This window comes from Aythya marila (assembly GCF_965140915.1).
Source record: "Aythya marila genome assembly, chromosome: 27".
NCBI lineage: Eukaryota > Metazoa > Chordata > Aves > Anseriformes > Anatidae > Aythya > Aythya marila.
Window position 1 is genome coordinate 4,010,197 of NC_139068.1, and position 25,153 is coordinate 4,035,349.

General features: G+C 46.3%; 1 protein-coding gene across 3 annotated transcripts; it reads right to left on the reverse strand.

Moving 5' to 3' along the window:
* Positions 1-279: 279 nt before the first annotated feature.
* On the reverse strand, positions 280-23,884 carry MED26 (mediator complex subunit 26). 3 transcript variants are annotated; one of them, XM_082780208.1, is made up of 3 exons: positions 23,503-23,884; positions 6,334-6,408; positions 280-4,551 (listed from the first exon to the last, which is right to left on the reverse strand). In XM_082780208.1, the coding sequence occupies exons 1-3, from the start codon at positions 23,575-23,577 to the stop codon at positions 2,857-2,859; spliced, it is 1,845 nt and encodes a 614-aa protein (XP_082636334.1). In that variant the 5' UTR covers positions 23,578-23,884; the 3' UTR covers positions 280-2,856. The 3 variants fall into 3 exon arrangements, with proteins under 3 accessions (XP_082636334.1, XP_082636336.1, XP_082636335.1); XM_082780210.1 differs by lacking the exon at positions 23,503-23,884 and adding an exon at positions 22,789-23,466; XM_082780209.1 differs by lacking the exon at positions 23,503-23,884 and adding an exon at positions 16,546-16,599.
* Between the last annotated feature and the right edge of the window lie 1,269 nt (positions 23,885-25,153).

Here is a 25,153-nt window from a genome sequence, read left to right on the forward strand (position 1 = left end):
CTCCAAAAGACATTTCTACACTGTTAATGTACCTCTAAAAACATGCACTTTAGGGAATGGTGACTCCCAGAAGATTTGGGGATGAGCCATTTCATGTCATTCACCGAGAAGAGATGACAGCCTTCTTAAATTAAGATTTTAGGACTAGAAGCATAAAGCCTGTAAAGCAGGTCAGAGAATCCAGTAGCAGAGAAACTGAGTTCATGCAAAAATGAGAGTACACAGCAGATAACGCACATGGTAAACTTCATTTGAACTTGTTTACAAAATTGACAAAAAAATCACCTTGTAAACTTATTCACATTTTTTTGGAGCTCACAGAACTGGTTATACTAGCATGCTGAAATAAAGATTGTCAAGCCTCATCTCACCCTGGATCATATCCAAGTGAATTGACCCTTACAGCAGAAACAAACTAGGTACGTAACAAGATTTAAAGCTTGCATTGTGAGTGAATTTCTCTAGCGATTTTGTACCACTAGGGAAAGGGCTGGGTCCAATACCTGAAGCTCCCTCAAGCAAAGTGAGCATCAGCATGGTCAGTTTGCTGCCGAGAGCCCTAAATAATTTAAGAGCAGTGATGAACTTACGGCATCACTTGACTGAGCGTGGCCCTCGTGGACCATGGGTTGCAGCAGAAATGTAAGCAATGGAAAGAAAGATGGTTTTTATAAAGTGTGCTTTGTCATTTCCTGAAATTTGCCCCATATTCAAAGGCCTCAAAAGAGCACAGACCCTGTTCCTATATAAGACCATTCAAGGAAAGAGGGAGAAGGGGCTGGGGAGGGGAGTAGAGTAAGATGTACATTTTTTTTTTTCTTTTTATATTTAAAACAAAATAAGCATTTTGCAAAATGGTCATCTTTTTAGCCCTCTACCATCAAATCTACCTTTTTGAGTTGCAAGATAACTTTCTGAAACTCCACAACACACTGCCTGACCTCATCAACTGTAGAAGGATAAAATGGAAGTAAACTGAAAATATACTTGGAAACATTTTTGGTAACCACTTTTTCAGGATAGGAGATTTCACGCAGACCTCAGATTAAAGAAATGGAAGCAAACAGACATCAGTAACGTTTCTGAGACACCCACACATTTCAATACCGGTCAAATCACAAAAGCAGTAGGTTTTAACAAGAATGACTTCAAAATAAACCAAACATTTTCAGTTGTATTCCATGGAACAAACCACCCTAATGTATACCTGGTGAGGAACACCTTTTTAAGATCATGATTTGACATCGAAGAGCTTGACTTTGCTCTCAAAGGCAGCAGAACTACTGTTGCCAAGGCTCTTCCACAGAGGTGAGATCCAGCACAGATGAGTTAACATCACTAAACCTAGAAACGTTTTTGGTATTGTGTCCCCTCCCCTTTTCCCCTGGACAGAAGCCCAGTACCAGGGACTGTAGAAAACAACTAGTCCCAAATGTTAAAGCAATTACAGTTAATAAAAATTCTTAGCTTTCTATACTGAATTAGGCTGCTTTAGAAATAATTTTTAACAATTAGGAATAATATATTACAAAATTACTCAGAAAAGATGAACTACGATCTTTTTAGACTTTGAGGTACGTTAACGGTAATTGGGTTATCAGTCTCTAAACCCTGGATGCAACCAGAGTTTAAAAAAAATCCAACCTGTGCGACTGAATACCACCAATATACTTGGAAGACATCTTATATATCCCTAACAGCCAGCTGCTTTTGACACTGTCAGATGGGATTCAGCTTCGCCACACTGCTCCAATGGATTCGCAGTTAGTTTGAATCGAGCAAACTTCTAAAAATAAATTAGTTCAGTATAAATAATTCACAAACTGCTTTGTGCAAATTTTTTTTATTTCCACATTTATATCACAATGTGTCCACTTAAAGGACCAAATAGCAAAGTTGCTCCCTTCTGCATCCCAAGAACACAGAAGTCTAGTTACTGTACATTCACTAAGGCTCTTTGTTTTTGCAAATTGCGTTTATGATGGATATCCATAAGGCAAACAATATCTAAAGGAATGGTAACAAGTATATTTCCAGCATACAAACAGGCTTCCTTTTTCCCTCTCACAGTACAGTTACAAACTCGTAGCACCCTCATTACATTTAGATTCTAGAAAAGGTGATTTTCTTTTTTTTTTTTTTTTTCCTAGAAGTTTGCAGGAAGGGAAAAGGAGGAAAAATATTTGGCTGGTGGTGGTGGGATCAAAAATATCATTAAACATCTAGTTTTTGCAGCATTTCTCAGAGACTGGATTTAAACTGAAACCAGACTAAAATATGTGGATGCCTATGGAATGTTGAGCTGAAGCTGGTTGCCCAGCCTGCAGTGCAACACCTGCTGTTTAAAACCCAATCTCCGTACCACATGACTTTAAAAACGCAATCATGTTCAGAGATGTGATACAAATAAAACTACAGTTTTTGCACATTGTCTCTCGAATATCTCACTGCCAAATAAAAACCCAAATCAAGTCAAATAAATAGATGCATATTTTGTTAAGGTAACTTCCACAATTTTCTCTGTACCTGCCTGTAATAAGATTCCGGCATTCAGAAAGTGCTGGAAATCATCTTCACTTCTTGGGGACTAACACTTTTTTATAGCTGGCTCGCTATAGAGTTTTGAACTCAGTTTATCAACCTTCGTATGCCTTCCTTTGCAATTGTTAGTAAACTGGTAGCAGCATTTCACAAAAGGAGAATTTAAAGGAAAGAGCTGTCAATACCCAGCTCCCTCTCACCCTCTGCTCGTTGGGCCTGTTTGTCCAGGACAGGAGGCTTTCTCCGTGTTTAAGTGGCATAGTGTCTGCCATTTTTGCTAACTGCAGATGTAAAAGCATTTTAGCAAAACTGAACTCAGTCTAGGCAGACATAAGGCAGGATGTTCAATCTACCATCATCCCCGTGTGGATCTAAAGATATGCACTGTGTCCAATCATACCAGTTACCCTGTGTATCATAACAACCGTTCACGCCTGGCCAGTTATGTTCACGTATTCTGTCGAGATCATCACTTGTGACCTCCCTTGTGACCCCAGGCAAGTCTGTAGGTTTGCTGTTAGGAGCTAGAACATGAGTCTTTCTAGCCTCTTTTCTAGTGCTTTCCTCCTGCTTTAAATATTCAGACATGAAGTAGTGAGCTCCTGGAGTCTGTACTCCTGATGAAGACAGCAAGCTACTCTGTCTGTTTAAATATGACTGAATTATTTCATTTCTGGATAATTCTTTCCAGTTCGTTTGTTCAAAAGGGCTTTGCAGGTTAGGTTTTTGCTCCTGCTTTTCCGTTTCTGTCCTGTGCTGTTCAGTAAGTGCAGGGATTTCTACCTGCAAAGGATCTTTCTGTGTTAAAGGTTTTATCTGTCCTGTCATGGGATCAAAAGTGAGTTTTCTCTCTTTTAATCTCACAGGTTTCACACCCCCTTCTGTCACGTGCCCGTCCAAGTTGACTGTATAGTCTCTAGGTCGGTACCTTTTCTTCTTTTTACTATCTGAACCTGAAGCAGCATCATCACTGTCCATTTTTGAAGTGTCCTGTGAAAAGCCCATGTGTGGCGTGAGAGATTCCCCGGGATGGGAGCTGGTTTTGCAGCTGGGAGATGTGTGCTGTTGAAGCGTCCCTGCTGTATGCCTGTGCTGGCTTTCAGAAGGTACCTGCTGCTCCTGCCAGTGCTGAGATACCTCAGTTACTGATTGCTGAGGGAACTCCAGTCTTTTTGCTGGCATGGGAGGTGTTGATGGTTGCATCAAGGATGGTGGCGGTGATGGCACCTGTGCAGTATCTAAGAACTGAGACCTTTGAGATGGACTAGGCATTGAATCCTTTGGTGAGTACGTAGTATGCTGCCGAGCAAAAGTATCATGCCTGACATTTCTAGGGCTAAACGAGGAACAGCGAGGACTCTTAGGTTGGTGCGGTCCTGTGGTTTCTTCTGATTTATCATGCTGCTGAAGCACTGCAGTCTTTAATAACGAGGAAGTGCTTGAAGGTTTTACAAGTCCCGGAGAACTGGTGTGAGGTTTTACAGCATTTACTGGAATCTTATTGTGTTTATCATTTTCACTGAGTTCTGTCCTGCTGCTTTCAGGCCCTGCGTGTAGATTTACATCTACAGGACTAGGAAAATTTTCAGGACTACCTCCAATTCCATTCGTTGGAGGGGGCGAAGAGTTTTGTAATACTTCATGACTAGCTTTGGAGACTTTTGGGGGAGGAGGGCCCTGATGCCCATCCCTGTGTTCACCTTTCCTTTTCCGATTTCCCAATTTCTCTGGTTTTGGAGAATTTAGTTTCTGTATGTCATTCCTGCTTTTCAATTCACTGATTGGCTTGGATCCAGCCACGGCAGGAAGTGGTGCTTCTGGTTTGCAGTTGTGAGCACCTCCATTTGCTGATCCAGGTGGATTCGGCAACCCTCTTGGCACCGGTTCATTCTGGGTTACAGGTTCTATCAACTTTTGCCAATTCCGCAACAATTTCTTGGCACGTTTGGCAAGTTCCTCATTGGATGTCTTCTTCCTCACCTCATTGATAAGCCTCCCAAGTCTTGTTTCCTAGAAAAAAATAAAAGTTCTTTTAAAAACAGGTATTATTCTAAACAAAATTCCAACTCCACTGTCTAAGTAAGTTTCTGCTTTTAATGCTGACCCTAAGAAATACCTAGTATAAAACAATTAAGGTTTAAGAGCTGAATGAACCTTTTTGGAAGGATTAACCCACTTGGTCCAGCATTCTGGACACAGAATGAAACCCACTGTGGGTTTTAAGCCATCCTTTCTTTCTCCCCTGGCTAAAGCACCAGGGCCACTAGCTGTGAAAAACATCAGAATGGAATTCTTAATAAGCAGAAATCTTGAGAATACAGGTGAAAGCTCAGATTTGAGGTGAACTGCAGTACCCAAGGCAGAAAAGGTGCATTTATTACGGTGAAACTGAGACCTACAGAAAGAGGCATGAGGAGGAAATCCAGAATCTTTGCCTGTTACAGTAACACATTGAAAGTACAAAACTCCATTTCCCAAATCTGACTGCCAGGGTGTGGTTTATGTCCTGTCTTCTTCCTTCATGCCCTCCCCCTTCACTCCTGGTAGCTCGAAAGGGTACTGAAAATCAACTTAAAGAGGCTTTTCTAGGATGCCCCAACACAGTTCTGCAATGGGAAGGAAGTGTTTGTGTCCAAAGAACACTTGAAAACAAAGAATTCCACAAGTTGGATTACTTAAGAGCAGCACTTCAAAGGAAGACAGAGTGGATTTTGTGAGAAATATGCAACACGTGATACGTATGTTGAAATACAACTAGAGTTGACAAAAATCTAAACAGGTTTCAACATCTCCAACTGGAAAAAGTCATCTTGGTTTTTCACCTAGGACTTACAGAATAGCTATGTGATTCCCACATGGAATGCATTTCCAAAGCATTTGGTCCTTTATAAACGCAAAGGTAAACCCCTGGCACAACACAATGCTTTGTGTACTGTAATACATCAGAATCTCAGTTGTTTTGAGATTTGTTCATTCTGAGATTTGTCTCCCATGTGGCAGCATGGAGAGCACTTAGCACTTACCATCTAAGGCTCACAATTATTTCACAGTAATTGTATTTGTGAGTATCACGATCCGCATTTCACAGTAATTATTTGCCTTGTCACTGTGTTCAGTACTCACTAACAGCTGATCCTGCGGTGCTGACTACTTACAGCATCAGATATCTCAAATCATCCTATAGCTACCTGAGTCTAGGGAAAACAGTCAAAGGTTATAAAAAACAATAGTTAAAAGCAATTTCACGATAAAGATTGAAAACCTTTTTATAATTTAGCCATAGAAGCATCTTTGGGCTCTGTATTTAAAAGTGACCAGGGAGACTGCAGTCGCTATCCCAGCTGGTACTTCAACTTTTAATACATCTAATCTCACCACGGAGATTCAGGCATTGAAACATGCTGGACTAAATTTAAGATTAATTTTACAGAACATTGCTTTCCTATTTCAGATTCATTGCCTTGTCACCAAACAACTACAAAGGTGACCAGTAGCTCAACAAGAAGAGTGATGATGAATGCAAAGAATTAACAAGTAGCAAGTAACGATTAATGTAGTGCCTTATACAAATAGGAACCAGGCTGCCCAGAACACTGATCTGAATCCAGAAAGAACCACTGTGTACACACTGAGATGTCAGAAGCAGCATGAGAGGGACAAAATAATATCTTAATTGTGAATCCTTTGCAATCAATCTATTGTTTCAGGAAAAGCTCTTATGGAAATGAGACGGGCTGAGAAAGTCCTTTTATGCACACAAGAAAACCAAGTGGCATTCAGATGGTGACATACCTCAAGTGCCTCTTTGGTAATGGGATATTTCTCCAGGCTGGAGATCACTTCCAGCACTGCCACCATGTTATGGATCTGCAACAAGGAAGAAAAAGTCACTTCATGTTTCACGTACATCTTAATTATCAAATGTACTTTAAGACCTTCCACTTTATAATTGCTGGAAACATTAATCACAAAATTGCTATCACACTGTCTGGCTTTAGGGAGCTGATTGTTCGAAGAATAGGGACAAGGACACTTTCCTGACCTAGTTGGAAACTGAAGGAGCTGTAACACACACACACTTACATAAAACTAAATGAAATAGTAGCAGTAAAACCTGTGTGCAAATTAGCAAAGTTCTGAGACCCGACTTCAGGTATTAGTTAATTGTCCTAACTGGGAACATAAATGCCAAGTGAACAGAGTAACCAGTGAAATCAGAAATGCAGCGTTTATTCTTTTAGGCACTGCTTTAGATTTACACGAGTCACTGCTGACTAATTTTGCTCAGAGCACTGGTGCTTCCTGGAGCTACACCAAGCGTCTAAAGGCCTAGGTACAAAGTACTCAAAGTCTCAAACCAGCTGAAGCAAGCTCAGTGCCCAGTAGGTGTCCTCAGCCAGTCGCCCAGCACCAGACAAACCAGGCATGGGAGCCAGCCCCGGCTCCGAGCAGCCACCTTAGGAACTGTCAGCGTTCTGGAATTACACTTCCTGACATGTAACACTGAGGAGCAACTTCAGAAATTCGCTTTACACTCCTTTAATGTATCAGATCTTCTTTCTGATGGGCTTCGCTGCAACATTTCCGTATGCACAAGTCCCTCCCAAAGGCAGCTGCCACGATCTGTAGATGTTAAATACGAGTGTGATTTTAATAACTCCTCTGAGAACGCTCAGACTACAAGGGATCCAAATTTCCATGACCTGATACTAACAGCACCGAAAACTGGAATTTCTAATTCACCTTTGTAGATGGATTTAAAAGATAAGCCGAGGAAAACTTGAATCACCGAGCCTCGTTTATTGCTTAACTGCGTTTGTGACTCAACTGGACACAAACTGCAGCCGAGGAAAATCACGCAGCCAGGAGCTGTGCAGGGATCCCACGTTCACCCCACGTCTTACCCGAGCACAGACAAGCAGCCTGGCTCTCCCCACACCACTGCAAGGTTCTTCGTGTTAAGGAGGACATGAGTTTGTAAGACTCGGCTTTTTCCAACTCATTTCTGCCCTTTTATAAAGTCACAAACAACAGCAGGACTGCTTAAGGTTGATGACACACGGATAAAGCTGCAATGAAACAGTTTGCCTGTTTTTTAGAGTAACTTTTATCAAGTTTAAATTTAAATCTATATAGGTTTGGAGTGATTGTAACTCAGGCTGTAAAATCTTTTTCAGGCTAAAGACGAATTACATTGTCACGATTCTTTCTTCGCTGAACTGCCATGCCTCTGCAGACAGTTAAAGCCCCACCATCTGAGGCAGGCTGATGTTTTAAAGCACCGATTTTTAAGTATTTTGGTATTTAGTATTTTATTTCAGCACGTTGACTTTCTTCACATTTTGATTCCTGCATCCCTCACTGCCCAGGAAGGAGAATTTAGCACCACAATTTAAGTAATACATAAATTCCCCCCCCCTCCCCCCTTTTTTTTTTCCTTCCAAAGTTTCTAGATCTGGAGCACTCAGAATAGTGAATGTTTAATTCTGGGAGTTTCCAGACAAACATTTTTAGACTTGCAAAACATGATACTCTCCCTCTAAACATGTTTTACGCTAAGAGTTACCTAGGCACAAGGAATCACTGTTTATTGCACACATCAATAGCTGGTACAATTATTTTTGCAGTTACTGGTAATCCCCAAATATTCATTACCTAAGTGACAAACCAATGGCAAAAAAAAGGATCATTAGCCTATCAGAAGGTCAAGATGGGGAAAGCGATATGCTCATATATATACACACACCTACAGAAAGATGAAACTGGTCAGGGAATTTCCAGCAACAGCTTTGCCTTTGTTTTAAAATACCCAAAGACACACATATGGCTGCCCCAAATGCTAAATCACCTCCCAGAGGCCAGGTCTGTACCAGAAGTGCTAGCTGCTATGCTGTTGGTGCAGTCCCGTCCTCTGACAGAGGCATGGTACCAATTAGGAGAGCAAAAGCAGCCTTACACCACCGGGTCTGTGCTGATCGCTCAACTCCTAGCAGAGCACAAGACACCGGTGTCAGACTCTTCACGCCCTCGTGGGCAACTGCAAGCACCCAGCCACACTGAAGCCATCACTGCAAGGAGCGCGAACACTCAAACTGCAAGTAGTTTCTCCTATTTTTCCTTCTTCTGACCTTCAGGAAAGCCTGGTTCCCTTAAAAAAATAATTCAGGCAGGTTCAACAACTTCTCCACCCTTCTCCAGCAGTTTTGTGCTCTTATCTTGAAATGCTTTACCCAAACTGGCACAAAAGGTTTATCATAAAAATCATTTTTACCTGCTTCAAAATAATATAGACTATGAAATCTCTTGTGGTATAGTTAAACACTATGATGAAAACAAGGCGACCTCTCCAAAAGGCCTCAAGTATCATCTTTGAGACGAAGGCACCTATTTCGGTAACAGCAGTACATCGGTATTGCACAGCGGGGTCTTTACCTTAAACCATCTGTTACTGCCTTCGTAAAAATCATGTATTGTCACATAACTGACAAGAGAACAAAGCTGTAAAAGCTACCAGGATGTCCTATTTCGAGCAGCAGCAGTAACGACCATTTATTAATGCAAGCTGCTATTAGAAATGCTTCTTGGCTACGCAGCGGACAGGCGAAGGAACATACAGCACAGTGGGACAAGGGAGTTTGGCAACTTCTCCTCCAACACTGTAAGAGCACAATTGCATAACTCGGTCTCTCAAACTTGCACATCATTTTAGTTTCTTTTTGCCGTTGTCTACTTCTGCTGCAACCCACTACAACCACCCCAAAACAAGAAGTGCCACGAAGCAGCCCCAGGACCTCGTTCGTATTCAGGATCGTACAGAAAACAACCGAGAGGAATTCAAACTGCACTTCAGCTCGTCCCATGCTGCTCCCATGGTGTGAAGACCGATTGGCACACAGACTGATTCACTCCAAATTGTACTGGAGAACATCTGCTTCGAGTCATCTACAATAATCCTTTCCAGCCAACCCTAATGACAGTCACAGAAAACAAATCTTATTTATTCCATGCAAGCCTCCTGAAGTCATTCAGCCGTACTCCAGAGCTTGCTACTGGGATCTCAGATGTTTTCCAAGTTCAGCAGTAAATGTTTTTATTTTTACTACAGGCCCAGACAAAAGCACGGGGTTCTGAACTCGGTGCAAAAGATCAGAGAGCTCAATTTCTCTTCTTTAATTGCCATCTTAATCCTGTTTTCGCTTTTCTACATCAAGAACAATTCAGTAACTGACTTCGGGGTAAGCGCTATATGGTGGTTTAAAGGGCTGAGAAGTTTTTTTTGGGTTTGGTGTGCTCAGCACGCAGCTGCTCCCTGCCGCCTCCTTCCCAGGCAGCTCTGCAGGCAGCAGCAAACCAAGCGGCTGCGCACGAGCTGGCGTCACCGCTTCCACGTGCTGGGGCTGCAGGAGGGCCAGGGAGAGCAAGCAGCCTGCTGGGGGGTTGTTACACACCAGGCTCAGCTGCTGCGGTTCAGTTCTCTTCCTCCTGCACCCAGCAGCCCAGCACGGGGCAAGAGCCAGCTTAGTGCCTCTGCTCTCCCCCAGCACTGCAGCCCCACAGACGTTCGCCCCGCTGCTGCCCAAAGAACTGCCACAGAAATACAGACAAGGAGCTGGGGCAGAAGGACTGGGTATTTGCCTAGGGGAGGAAAGCCCGAGAGCTAAGCACAAAATTATTAAAAAAAAAAAAAAGCGCTGTGAAGCTGCTAACAGATTTCTGTCCTACTGGATTCTGGACAGAAAGGCTCTTTTTCGTAGTTATTTGCCTGAAGTTCAAACAACAGCACTAAAAGGCATCCTTTAGCACAGCATCATCATCCACACGGTCACGTTAGTACCTTCAGAAGTTTCTAAGCGGTATTTAAACCGAAATCTGCAACACCTCGAGTCTAATCACTGAAACTTTTCTAAACAAAGTATAATGCTGTTATCTTCCTGAAATCACAGGTTGCAATAATCAATAATCCGACTCCGTTATAAGTATTTTGAACAGACTACACAAACACATCAGAAGATACTGGCTTTGAGAGGAGGTATTTGACATTATGCTACAATTTAGTTCTTCAGAATATGCTATCATTACTCAGTAGCTTGCTAGCTTCAAAGAAAATGCTTTGTTTAACGAATATCACAGAAATTCTTACAAAGGCATGCAAGAGAAGTGGAACTACGATGGACGACTCAACAGGTTTGTCTGATGCTGATATCAATTCAGATCTCTATCACCAAGTACTTGTTTTCTGTTTGCAATTAATATTAAAAATATTTAAAAAATGGTCTGTCCAGAGGTTCATGGGGGCATTTGTACCATTGTTGTCTTCCCCATGCCCCTAGGACAGCAGCATTTTATTGAGAGTTACAAGAACTGTCATATCCACAGGTCACGCAAATCTTTAGGCTGGATAATGTTAAAGAAAATCCTAGATCCAAGGTCAATATTGCTGAAATTGCCAGGAAGGCAGAACCGGTCTGAATGCAGGTGTGGCAGCAGCACCACGAGGGATGCCCTCCACTCACGCTCACCTTCCCCAGAGCAGCGTAGCTCTTACTTACATCTAAGCACCAATTCCTACCCCGGACTGGGGTCTCTAATCAATACCAAATCCTGCTCACGGCAGTGTATTTGTATAAAAGCTACTTGACTGCATTATAATCCAAAACATGGAATAAGGAGTAAGAAGAAAAAGAGCTGCTATTCACAGTAGGCTTTATTTAAATGCTGCGATGGAAATACAGTAGCACAGTGTTTATTTAGCACTTCATATAGGATGCATTGGATACCAGACATTAGCAAAATATAACAGACAGTAAACTATAATGCCATTTATTCAAAGATACAGACCAAACACACACAGTCAGAATTCAGGTTACAATCTGCTGGTATTTAGATCAGTTCCCTTGCAACTGATCTATTAACAGTTTCCCCTACCCCCAACGTGGCATGGCGTTGTCTAAAGATAGGGTACAGGAGATACTATTCACAGAAATGACATACCAAAAAGATGACCACGCACTACTTCGCTCATAATTACCGAAAGTGTTTGAAAGTTCCTTTGCATAAACAGAGTTCAAGTATTCCCTGGTACACAAAAGGTATTGTTAAAGGTGGAGGCATGCTTCCTATTAAAGATCTGCTTTGCTAAATGCTGAACATGAATAGATTTATGCATTTTTGGGTTGATGACATCCCCTGAGAGCATCTTCTACAAGAGAAATTCACCGGGAGTCCACGCTTTGAAAACTGATCAGAGATATGTACCACAAAACAGCAACAAGAAATACTCCTCGGCTACTAAGAACAGTCACAGGAGTGGTTATATACAGCAAGAACTTATCCCGACCTCTGGATTTAACATTTCCAGGTCTAACTGAAAGACTTAAAAGTCTCCATACATTTTATTTGCACTCAGCTTTTATTTAGTGGTAAGGTAACGTTATCCAGATTCCTCTCCATATACACTTTACAAAGCCAGGATCAGACAGGAGAGTTAGGTCAGACTCCAGCAAGATAACGCATTGCGAAGGCATCAGCAGGCCTAAAACATTTTCCCTGTAGTGAGACACTTTAACCCTGTTAACTTTGGCAGTATGTACGCACGTAAGTAAGGTGTATGGAGACTGGGACAGCCAAGGATCGAGAGGAGTCGGCCAGCAGAAGCGCTTGCCCCAGCCCTTTGGAGCAGCCTAGAGCCAAGTCACCAGCACCAGGGCTCCGTGACCCGCCCCAAGGGGGACACAAGACCCTCAGGTCTGGCCCTGACACCACCGGGCAGCACATGGTGGGGCAGTACCAACCACCCCCTGAAAGAAGAAACCGTTGGTGGAGTCATTTAGAAGGTACAAGAAGCAGTAGGATACAGATTAGGAAGACTCGCACCCAAAACAATCAACAGATTGTTTTGTCACAGATCAACAGAGGCACGTGAGAGGTCTTTGTCTGCAGGAAGAAGTCTTGAAGGCAACTAGAAAACAGGACAGTAACACTTTGCTCCATTCACGTTTATTAATCAATAATTGGAAGACATTCTTATTACTACAAACAGGAATAATTGTCTGTCAACTTCACCACGCACTATGCAGCCTGCATGCTACGTCCTAAGACTTGTACCCTAGTGCCTACCCCTCAATTACATACAAGAGAGAGATTTGCTGCAGCATGACACCCTGATGACTTCTTCCCCTCTCCCCACCAAAAAAAAAAAAACAAAAACACCCACCCACCCCACAACCCACCCAAAACCACAAACCTGGGCAAAACTTTTTGGAGGAACGAGTTCATGAGCCTGATTTGAAAAGCCCAGCGACTGAAGGGAAGGTTGGTCACATGAAATGCCAGTAGCTGGGGGCACACGTGCGGTACAGAGGAATAGGAGCAGAGGAAGAATTGCTCACATTTGGTTGCCATTGGGCCAGCAGGGCAGAACACAGCATCAACAGCATCTACCATGGCAAGATATTTCAGTCTTGTTTTCCTCTCCACACCATACCGATAAGGAACAGGATAGGCATCAAACTCAGCTGGACTTGCACGTTCATCCCAAGGCACCGCAGTTCAAGAATGTATACAACAAGGAGTTCAGAGGAGAGCAGTGATAAGGGGTTTTGAAAACACAGCTAACAAGAAAGAGTTGAAGTACTCAGCTCATAGAGTATTGGAAAAAACTAGGGAGGAGACACACAAGGCTTGGTTTTAGCCTTCCTGTGCGTTATAGCCATCATAAGGAAAACGGCGATCAGTTGTCCTGGTTCAAACTAAGTCAATGAGCACGAAAACAACTCCCGATTATATCTGAGGAACAAGCAGAGACTACCAATGCACTCAAACAAGCTCCCAAATAGTTTCCACAGACACTACAGAGCTTTAAGAACAGACAAGACAAACCTGGAAGGAGCTGTTTGACATAGGTGATGTTACTTCAGAGGCGGTGATGGACCACATCGCCTCCAGAGGGCCCTTCCAGCCCTGCGCCCCCGCGACATGCACCTGGCATTCCTGAATTCTGTCTCCCCGAAAGGATGCACGCAGGTAATTAATGAGATGAAGCAGTCCGTGGTATAAAGGACTTGTAAAATTCAGAAGCCTGCTGCCACCCGTGGCCCATGGCTCATCTTACCGTGCGGGCATCCTGGCTGTGCCGGACACGGGGCCAACGTCAGCCCAGCACCACTCCGGCTGCCGACCACCACCACTTCAACCACTTCACACTCACCCAACACCTGAACAGCACCTCAGAAATAGCACAGGCCTGCCAAAACGAAGAATTGATTTAACAAAACAACTACAGAGCTGTTTGGCTTGACCCAGCCCCGTGCATCCATTGCCTTCTGGTGCCAATACCAGAGAGCGCGAGGCCAGCTACAGATATATTTAAAACTTTGTGGAACAACACTGTGTGTCTTATCAGAACCAGGCTCGTCAGGTGTTGAGCTGCACATCTAACGATCACAAAATAATGTAATGTGTCCACCTGGGTGCGATCACTACAGATCATTTCAGCACAATAAATAACACCCACAGAACACAGCACTAACACAAGAGCAGTAAAGAAACCCAAACAAGCATCACACTGGTCCTGAGGACATCTAACCATGACACAGTGTTGCTGTATACATGATAACCCTTCCTCCTCTCCCTCTACAGAAAGTTTAACCAGATGATTCTTGGTTGTTACTATTACAATACCTGAGCTGAAGTCCAAAATTACTGAAAAACTCCAAGAGCCATACAACCAGGTTGCTGTGCAACTCCAGTCACAGGAAGTGTCCTCCTTCAGCAGGAGAGAAATGGGAGTTTGTTGACTATTCAGACAGAATACCACAAAACATACGGAAAACCCAGCCTTAAAACACACTCCCTTTTATTTATAGTATTCTTGGTGCTTCCCATGGCGAGGAGCAACGCAGTCACTTGGCCCAAAGTCTGCACTTTGACTGCAGTTATTGGGGAAGGAGAAGTCAGGAGCAGCAGCTCCCCGCGTCACCCAAGCTGCCCGTCGTTATCCACCTGCGTTACCGTAAGGGCAAAGTCAGACACTGAGCTAGATCACAAGAAGGACCCTTAAAGGTATCGACCGGACAGAATCACTCTGCAGTCACCTGCTTCATCGTAACGCACCCTTGAGAACCAGCGGAGATTTCAAATTATGCAACCCACATTTACGGTCCTGATGAGAACAGCATCAAAGGGTCAAGAGCTTTCAGAAATTCTTAAAAATTATGTTAGTTACCCATCCCATGAAATATCTACCCACAGCTGTTAACCTGAATGTAACACAGGAAAACCCTAAAATCACTACGCGATACAATTTTCACTCTTTTCGTAAAAAATAGACATCCCCCATCACCATATCGAAGTACTTTTCAATGTAGCAGACCAATTTTATTCAAAAATGCCAAGGAAGCTTCTCAAATGATCCCTTAAATGACGAGGTGTGAAGGTAAGAGCCTGTTGAATACATTGCACAGTGGGATTTATTAATTCATCGGATAGAAGGGCATGCAACGTGCTTGCATGACCGCTTGTGAGGTTTTAAGCATGGCGTGTTTGTTCACAAACCTGAGAAAAATACCCTTACAAACTGGGAAAGTTTTAGCTACCAAGTCTGGAGAGAAGTAAGTCACTATCCTTTCAACAGCAATTACTAATACCGAACATACATCAGCACACACTAGAGAGAGGTTTTATGGAGACACAAAAAAAATTCAATCAATTTATCCTCAAATTATTGCTCACCAAATCCTAGACGAAACGCTGCTGCCAATCACCCATTTCCAAATACTTCCAGCACTCAACCTTTCATCTCCCAGCTCACAAATCAGCGGGCTGCTTGGCTGTAGGATCAGCGTCACTCCGGGGCCAATCGCCCGGTGTGATCCTAACGGGACAGAAGGACTTGGCTCCGCTATCAGCATTTTATCTGTCCTTAAACAAACACTGCTCGGAAGCTGGAAGCTGGCCCTCACAAAGCTAGTTCAGTTATTTCCAACCTAGTAGCAGAAACCTTCATGATTTCCACCTAAGAAAGCCCCACTGATCCAAGTGAGCTCCTCGAGTCTTAGACAGTCCAGTAAATACTACATACACTCACATTTTGATATACAAACTCATTATATGTGACAGTAGAGGCAAGATTTTTCACGACACAGCCACGGTCTCAGTTGGCATGCTTATCTGCACACAAAGCACGGGCACCTCACCTTTTCAAATACATCCAAAACTTCCCCTCTTGAATCCTTTGCAGTCTCGCTATGCTCAGCTCTACTTGAGGGAAGTGTAATTTCTCCAAGGATAAACTAACCAGATCCAAGCTTTAAGTTACAGACTCTTGGAGGTGTTTGGAGACAGCCCTGAAATTCACTCGTTTCAGACAAGTTGTGAATGTGTGTTACCACCTTGGGACAAGCTGCTGCTCCTCTACCTTCACAAGTGCTGCACTCCTGAAAGAAACGTGAAGATCTACAGCGTAATCATGCAAATCAGCACAGAGAGCATCACGAGAACAATAGGCTAGGAAGAAGCTGCACAGAAGTGCTGGCTGTCAGTCTCAGACGAGATTTCCACCTCTGCACAATCATCTTTACAGCACAAAGTTTCAAAACACACCCAGCTGAGCGTGTTCCTAACTACTCCAGACAGGCTCGGACGTAGGATTCAGAGAACTCCTCTCCTCCCCAGCAGCTAAGTTCGGAAACCACTTTGTTCAATCAAACAGAACTAATTACGTTTTCCTTCCAGTGATTCCCTCAATAGAAATTTCTACCGCCGACTGTTTGGACACACTGGAAATTGTATACTTTGATATTAACAATCACACTTCAGCATGCACCACTGCCCCATGAAAGCCGTGCCCCAGAAAACGCTGCCGTGCTGTTCGGTTTAGCAGACTGTACCTCAAATTAAAGCAATTTGCTAGCACTTAAATATTGTTCCAAACACCGAAAGCATGAATTACCTGCAGAAAAAAATAATTTAGCTGTTAGAATACTGAATAAACAAACCTGCAATTACATTAAGGTGAACGTGATGTACTTGCCTTTACCTTAAATATTTCTTTCCAGACCAGGCACCTCGGTGGGGCCACACCATACCGCGAGCTACACAGACCGAAGAAAGTTTACTTGAATTTATCACCACGCACAAAACAGCCAGACAGGGCAGCAGCAAAGTGTTATCAGCCAAAACAGATGTCTGTTTCATTTTTTTTAATTATATTTATTTTTAACTCCAAATCTAATATAGCAGAGTAACTATGCCTTAGAAGAAGTACTTCTTAATTAGTATCCGATTTCCCCAGTAGGCAGAATCAACTCCTCCTCTTCCTATCCTGAAAATTATTACGGCTCCTGGAGAAATGAAACTCATTGCCGCTACTTGAAGGAACTGGAAGAGGATCTCCACTCCCAGGGTACCGGGAGGAAGTGCTTCAGTTGCTCTGACACTGCTTCGATCAGGAGGTGAAGGTGTCAGAGTGACAGCACCGTTATGCCAAAAGCTGATACCAAAAACGCCGGAGAGATGCAAGAGCCCACACCTGATGCTCTCCTAACCCAGGCTCACCCTTAACTTGGTTCCCCAAAAGGTAACAGGACTGACAAATTCCAGTTTCTCTCCCCAGCCCAGACTTCAGAAACATGGGCTAAGCTGAGGGTCTTCATGTTTTAGAAGCCCCAAATTGGGTCTCTGCCCACTCGGGAGCTCGTGACAGCAAATATTTTCCCTCCCTCCCACCCACGGCAGTGCCAGGCTGCAGTGCCTTGGCAGCCGGAGCCGCTCGCGCTGCCAGCCACTGCAGCTGCACCCTGCGGCCTCCCACCAGCTCCAGCACCCCTGGGACCCCCCTGTTCAGCTGCCTCAGGGCTCCCCACTCACCCAGGTTCTTTTAGTGCCAACCTGAAGTCCCAGAAAGGCTCACCCCGGGGTCCTGGGTACATTGGTGGCTGCATGAACGCAGCTGCCTGCAGTCAGAGCTGCTTGAGAAACCACAGCCTCAGCTTCCCTGCTGCCTGGGAAGTTGGGTTCAGCGCATCTCTCCTCCTGGAAGGATGCACACCTTGCACATCAGCTGCTTTTTCCACGCCGTGTTTCACCGTGACTGGGAGAAATTATTCCAGATGCTTACCCTACCTACAGAAAGTTGGCTCTTCTATTCAGTAAACTGCTCCGTGGCTCCAAGAGGAACCTGTTACAGCCATTTCCCTCCCCACACATCTTCCCCGAGAGACTTCAGTGTCCAAATCACAGGGTCCACACCTGCAGACAGATGCTTGCTGCAAAGCTTGGCTGTTTGGGTTTAAACACCCCAAGCCTGTGCCACTCAGGGCTGCCACCACCCCACCCTCACCTCTCCTCACTTTGCAGTCCCCACCAACCTCTCTGTGCCAAAACCACCTCTCCTGAGCCATGAGGAGCCAGAGCCAGGCTTCCAGGTGAGCTCTGTGCAGGCAGAGCAGGGCCAGGTGGGCTCCATCAGCTGCCCCAGTGTGAGGAGGGAGCAGGAGGTGGGGAAGAGGAAGGGTGCAGCTGGGTGCAGCTCTGCTGGTAGCTCCAGCTTCTGTAAGCATGTGAGTTTAAGCCAAGACAGTTTAATTTTGGTTTATTTGAAGCATTAGCCACTGCTGTAAAGCGGTTTACTCTCCAGTTGCAAAGCTCGCCCAGGAACTTCCCCCTGGACATCCAGAAGGAAGCTGCCCAGCACTTCTCCCGGGTCCACATGCCTGGCCACCGCGCTGCTGCAGCGCAACAACAAGACAGGAACAGCTCCAGACACCTCCAAACCACCCCAGAAAGATTCCACAAATGAAACTTGACCAGCAGGCGCCCGCTCTCATCTCAAGAGCACGCCGACAGGCGCAGTTAAATCCTACAGTAACGCCGCCTCTTCCCTAGAGAAGGCAGCAGGGGAACTTGAGGAAGTGAGCAGCACGCCGCTCCGTAGCCTCTGAACCTATTTAAGCACTTTAATACCCATTCCTGCTGCCACACCTGGGCCAGGACTACTCACAACACACAAGCTGCATCAGGTAATTGAGCAACATCAAAAACTACCAAGGAAAAAAAAGTTATATTCCTTTTTTTAGCCCAGATCAATCCCTGAGTTCATTCCACCGCACGCTCCTGCAGCAGCACACGTACAAGGGGTGTAGGTAGCAGGAATAAGCAGTGGGTGTTATTTAAATTGTCACTGCCGCCAAAACAAACATTCAAATTACAGTTTAAGAACAAATGACTACTGCCATCATCAAGGAATTACCAATGGGAAGGAAATTTTGGGCATTCCCAGTGTTGGACCCCCCAACCCAAACTCACTGCGACTTTTGTTCCGCTCCGATTTTGTCACAGCAGCCTCAAGCTTTGTGACAGTGCTGCTGCAATGGGAACTGCAAACAAAAAGCTTCTAAGCACCCCAAAAAATCCTCTCCAGAAGTCACAGACTATACAGCCACCTGTGACAAGCTGCCCAGGACCAGCCAGGCAAGCTCTATCTCAGACCAGTTAAACCCAGTATCTACGTGAGCATCACCGGCACTGGTGGAATAAACTTCCAGCAAGCACAAAGGAAAACAAACCAAATTAGTTTGCAGGCTGTTTTGGTAAGGGACAGGGAGTAAAACCGCAGGTCAAGGCCAAGAAACCAACAGTATCTCCACCCGCAAACCAATGAGTTAAGTGAACTCAGCTGTTGACAATACAGAGCATCAAAAACCTCATTTGTAGTTATTTCAAATTAGCAGGAGACTGACTACATTGGCACTTCCTACAGCTGGCACCAAATCTTTCTCTGGAACCCAGGACTGATGTGATAACCCCACTCAGACTCTACACATCAGGGAATACCACAACCACCTGCTTGTTTCCCCACACACCTGAAACAATCAGCTGCCTCCATGCACAGGAGATTTGGGATTGCTCCTGGAAACAGGACGAGCTACAATAAAGAAGCAAGAAGTTGGGAGAGGTACAGCAGGTTCCAGTCTCGTTGCACACCGCAGCTTCCTGAAAACTGATAAGCTCATTAAGGGCCTCGCAGAAAAGGATAAAGCTAAAGCAAAAGCCATGCCTAGTCTACTTTCGCCCACACAGCACTTCCCTGCAGCTAGAGAAATTACCGAGACCCTCCCAAAGTGAAGTGCTGCCTTCCTTCCCCCCCAACATTTATATTATTAGAGCGACGTCTGGCACCTTCTTCTGGAAGCTCTCCTTTTTCAAGTCGATTCTAGAACGCGGATTTATCGCTGGTGACAGAGGCTTTGGTTTCTAGACTTCGGCAAAGCAATCGATACAGAGAACGGCCATGGGAGCGTCCCTATGCAACTCACACAACAACTGGGAGATCACCCTGGGCCAACGCACTACTAAACCTAATACAACACCCAAACCAGTTTATTTTTTAATAATTCGGATCAGGGACATCTCCTGAAGGTCTGTGCAGCAAGGCCAACTGAGGTGCTGCACGCACGGCAGCCTGATTTACAGCCAACACAATCCCCACCGTGAACATCCAGCAGGTTGTTACTCAAACCAAAGCCAGGTCTGCATCACGTAGCAGTATTAATGGCAAATAATTAAATTATTGTCTCATATTTAACATGCGGAGACTGCTACATATTCAGGACGAGGAACCATTTAATTGCAAGCGCAATTCTAAGAGCCAGTTGGAAGCGGCAGGCTTTCCCGCAGAGCAAAACCGAACCGATCTCATTATTCCTGACATCAGGTAACAAATTCCCCGAAGAGCACAGAGCACAATTTAACAAGGCAAAGGTGGAAGTGGTGGTTTCTCCGCACAGCGAACCTGAAGGGCAGCGTTGCTCCTACCAGAACCAAGGAAATCTCCTCTCTAAGACCTCACACAACCGCCACAGTAAGCGTTGGATGCTTCTCCAGCTGGTGTTTCTCCCAGGAAAAGGATTTTCCCGCAGGGACATCACATCACAGGGGTGCTGACACCAACCTCTTCCCTCCGATACAAGTCGCGGTGCATTCCCGCTAACCCACAAGCTTTGGAAGGAAACCGATGTTGATTCTTAGTGTTTAAGTCACGCAGCAGTTTGCCCATATGTTTTTTTTTTTGATGTGAAAAGGATGAATAAACGAAGACACCAACCCAGACATCCCGGGTGGCTTCCGAGATGATGTATTTTTTTTTTAAATAGCTTATTTCTTATAGGTCTCGTTTGAAATAGAGGTTACCCATGTAAATTGTGAAGCAAGTGCGCGAAACTAAGTTATAAATATATTCTGCAGCAATTACTAGAAGAGGTCTCAAGTGCTAAGTGCTTGTGTACAATTAAAGCATCGCTCCTGAGTCAGCACGGCTTGATGCAGCAGTTAAAGATGAACGATTGGCACAGAAGATGATTCCTCATAGCAGGCAGGTTCTGAAAACTTGGGAAAAGATTTTTTTGGTCAGTTAAACAACACTGAGAGGGATTTTTTTCCCCTTAAGGTAGGACCTCTGACTTATTTGAGATTTGTATGAACTCCAAAGACCATTAGAGGCACACTGCAGTGGGTATCCACATGGGTGGAGGGGCTTGTAGTAGAGAACACATCAGGGAAGCTTAAACTGATTGTGGGGTACTATCAGATTAAACTATAAAAGAACCGTAACCCACTCCTCACCCTCACAAAACTGGACCGCGTTTTCACGCATTTGACAATATCCATGCAATTTTCACCCTTCCTCCTCCAGAAGGACACACACACTCACACCAACAATTATATTGAAAATCCTGAAAGAAATCCAGGCCTCAAAGCTCGACTTTCTCGGTAAACAAGGAAGTCAATCACAATAATGAATACTCGAAGTTTGAATGCAACCACTTCTTTTAACAGAAGATTCTAAAAGCCAGAAGAAAGTAGCCACAATTTTCCATGAGCACCAAGAAGTGCTGCGGCTCCTACCTGCAGTGACTTCTTCCTGTGGGAAAACACCAGAACAGTTCCTTTGCCTCTACCCTGGGACTCAGACTGAATTCAAACTCTGCTTTTAAGCACGTTCAAAAGTCAGATTTTTTCTTCCCTTCACAGAAACGGTGTGACAGTTTTAGCTACTATTCACCACGTATTGTAAGTGCTTTGGAGAAAAAAATCTGAGCTCTAAGCCTGCACAATGAATCTCCACACCACCTCTGCTCTCATTCGAAGAAGAGGTTAAAATGGAAGACAGCCCCCTGCCTACAGGCGTTTCTGAACAATGGGCTGATTTTTCCGCTGCTAATTATTGCCCTGGATAAGTATCAAGTATGTAGAATTATAATTTAACATACATTACTCCTAAGCTTATGGGGCTACTGACCTGTAGGAAGCTCAGCAAAGCTGGGGCTGATGCCTGAACTTCCCCCTGCAGACAGCTGCCTGGTTGTTTCTGGTCCCCTGCATCACAACCAAGCTGCAAGCACTTTCACAGCAGAATGTATGGGGAAAAAGGAACCATATCCATCACAAAATGCACCTCCTAGCTGCTTAGCTCCACACAGCCAGGGCACCAGAAGGAGGGTAACATGTGCCGCCAGCAGTTTGGAAGTTAAGAGAAAGTAGAGACCTGTTGGAATTATATCTAACTGGGTTGACACTTGGCCTCACCAAGTGAAAAATCTGCAACCAGAAGAAGAGAGCCCTGAGCAAAGAGAATTCATGGACTGACATTTCAGTGAGAACTGAGTTAAAGTACTTCAAACTCAAACAACTCTGACATTTAAGAGCCCACAATTACCATGATAATTCATTACTGTTACTCCAACACGCAATATCGCCGCTCGTGACGAATGCACATCACAGTGGATTACTGAAGAAGTTACAAGGTCAGGGTGATTTTCCTTCAGTTTTCACATTGCGTACAAGCTGCTCCAGAACGTTTCCAAATGGCAATAGCTTTATTAGCTACTTCAAGACTGCGACATACATCTATTACAAAAAATACTTATTCATGGAGAAGCAGGTATGAGTTTAATAGAGCCAAAACACCATTTTGTACACCCAGCCTCCTGGAACACCACGCACTCATGCAAACGCTCAGCCTGACGCACCCCTGGCTGCCCCCACGACAAACTGCAGATGGCCAGGCCAAACGCACCTTCACGTCCTGCTGCGGTGCCTGCTGAGCTAAGATCACAGAAATCTGACAGATTGCAGGCTCCGCAGCCCTCTCACCGTGATAAACACCCGAGAACTGCTTTAAAATGCCAAAAAAAATTAAAAGGAGGATGTAACGCTTGGGATAACTGCAGTGTATACGTGAAGGCCACTTACTGGTGAAACACACGCCGACTTCTGTGCTTACACTACATCCCAGAAGGAGCAGATAAGCTCATTAGCGCTCTGCAGGGAAGGATAAAAGCGAAGACCGAGGCTGCTCGGTGCTGGAGCAGCTCCAGAGCCCCGACTCCAACATCGAAGCCCTCCGGGTGTCCCCCGGAACCCGGGGCCGCCTCCCCGGCCCGGTGACTGCTGCTGGAGGCAGCGGGGGGCTGAGGAACAGGTGGGCGCCCCCCGGCAGGTCCCGGCGGCGGCGGGAGCCCGGCCCAGAGCCCCCTGCAGGCCGCAGCCGAGCCGCGGCCTGGCGTCGGGAGGCCGCCGGGCCGCACGCCGCATGGCCGGGCACCTCCGGCCGGCCCCGGGGGTACCGGGAGGAGGCGGAACGCGGCGCAGCGAGGCCCTGTGGGGAGCCGGGGGAAGCCTCCGGTGCTCCCGCTGAGGAGAAGAAGGGGGACGAGGGGGGGCGCCGCCAGCAACCGGAGCCCCCCTAGGTGAGAGCAAGGCGCTGGGGAGCTCCCCGCTACCGCCCGCAGCGGAGGCTTCCGGTACCCGGGAGGAGCCCGGCGGGAGGCGGCGGGGGAGCGGCCCCGGGGGAACCCTCGGGAGCGGAGGCGGCGGTGAGGGGAGCCCCGGGCCGGGCGGCCGCCGCCCGCCGCCTCCTCGCTGCCGGCTCCGGGAGCCGCCGGGCCCGGCCGAGGCCGTACTCACGTTGCTCTGCGGGTCGATGGCCTGCAGCAGCCGGTCCCTGATCTGCTGCGGGGAGGGGGCCGGAGCCGCTGTCATTGCCTGGGCGAAGCGGGGCGGCTGCGGCCGGGGCGGCGGCGGCGGGCGGGCGGCGGGGCCAGGCCGGGCCGGGGCGGCGGCGGCTCCTCACTCGCCGGCGGCGGCGGCGGCCTCTTCGGGGAGCCGGAGTCGCATGTTCGCTCCCCGCGAGGCGCGGGGGGGGAGCAAAAGGAGAAGAAGAAGAAGAAGAGGCGGCAGCGGCGGAGCTCGGAGCGGGGACAGAACCGCGGCGGGCCGGGACCGGGCCGGGGCCCGCCTGCTCGGCTCCGCTCCGCTCCGCTCGGGGCCCAACTCAACTGTGGGCAGGAGCCAGCCCCGCGCAGGGCACCCTGGGACACGCCCGACGCCGTTACGCACGGCGCGCCCCTGACGTCCCGCCGCGCGCACCGCGCCTGCGCGCGGGGAGGGAAGCTCATGGGGGGAAAGGGGGTGGGTGAGGGGGGGAGGAGGAGCGCGGGCGCCCGCGGGGCTGAGGGGAGCGGGGTCGCGGCTGAGGGCGGCCGCCGGTCCCAGCGCCTCACGGGGAGTCCCCGCGGCTCGCAGCGGTAGCTCGAAGGCTGTGGGGGAGGTTCCGAGCGTCAGAGAGGCGCGACGGAGTTCGGGGGGGGGAGGGGGGAAATGGCTGAAATATAGGGGAAACGCCCCGAATATGGGGGAGATTGAAACGCTGAGGGGAGGTCTCGTGAACGTGTGTCTGAGGGCAGGATGGAGATGGTTTCTTTTCAGTTGTCCCCAGCGACAGGATGAGAGGCAGCGGGCATAAAGTGAAGCCCCAGAGGTTCCGGCTCAATCTGAGGGGACAATTCTGTGCTGTGAGGGTGACAGAGCACCGGGACAGGCTGCCCAGGGGGGCTGTGGGGTCTCCTCTGGAGATTCAACCCCCTTCTGGACGCCATCCTGTGCAATGTGCTCTAGGTGATCTCCTGAAGTCCCCTCCAACCTCAACCATTCTACAGTTCTGCAAAATGCCCAAAATGTGGAGGAAATCATAGAATCATATGCCTGAAGAGCCTGGAGAGCAATCCCCAGGCAGCGCTGGGTGGCAGGGAAACCTGCAGGGAACCTGCAGGGAACCAAGCTGGGTGGCTTGGTTCAGCGAGTGGTTTAGGGCCAGCTGGAAAATGAAAAGGAACCGCCTGAAGTTCTGTGCCAGTTGAAAATCAACTTTCCTCATCTCACCAGTGTGCTCTCCCCATCTCTTCGCATGATCACTGCTTAGATATTAAAGGATATACAGACATATGTGCAAAATCTGTTTGTTTTGAGGCCTTATTAGGGGTTATGAGGAAGGTAATGCAGTCTTTTTAGTTGTGAAATCTCAAATGTGTCCTTAAAGAAGTTATTTCCAATTCCAAACACACAAAAGACTAAGAAATGAAAGTTTTTGCTGACAGAACCTCACATTTTCGTTAGATTCATAAAAATGGGCAAGGCAACCCTTGTAATCTGCACAGGTATTAGCTGGGAAGAATTAACCCTACAAAAATTGAACAAATACTTCTTTCTGAAGACGTATTTACCTTCCCACTTTTGCTCTCTGTAGATTCCAAAGAAGGTGCAATTAAAAAGTCAGGTT

Excerpts from the sequence above, each read along its gene's own strand:
- MED26 (XM_082780208.1), bottom strand. The coding sequence starts at position 23,577 with ATGACAGCGGCTCCGGCCCCCTCCCCGCAGCAGATCAGGGACCGGCTG. Across the intron at positions 6,409-23,502 it reads CCATCGACCCGCAGAGCAAC|ATCCATAACATGGTGGCAGT; the intron begins GTGAGTACGGCC and ends TCCTTGTTGCAG. Across the intron at positions 4,552-6,333 it reads TTACCAAAGAGGCACTTGAG|GAAACAAGACTTGGGAGGCT; the intron begins GTATGTCACCAT and ends ATTTTTTTCTAG.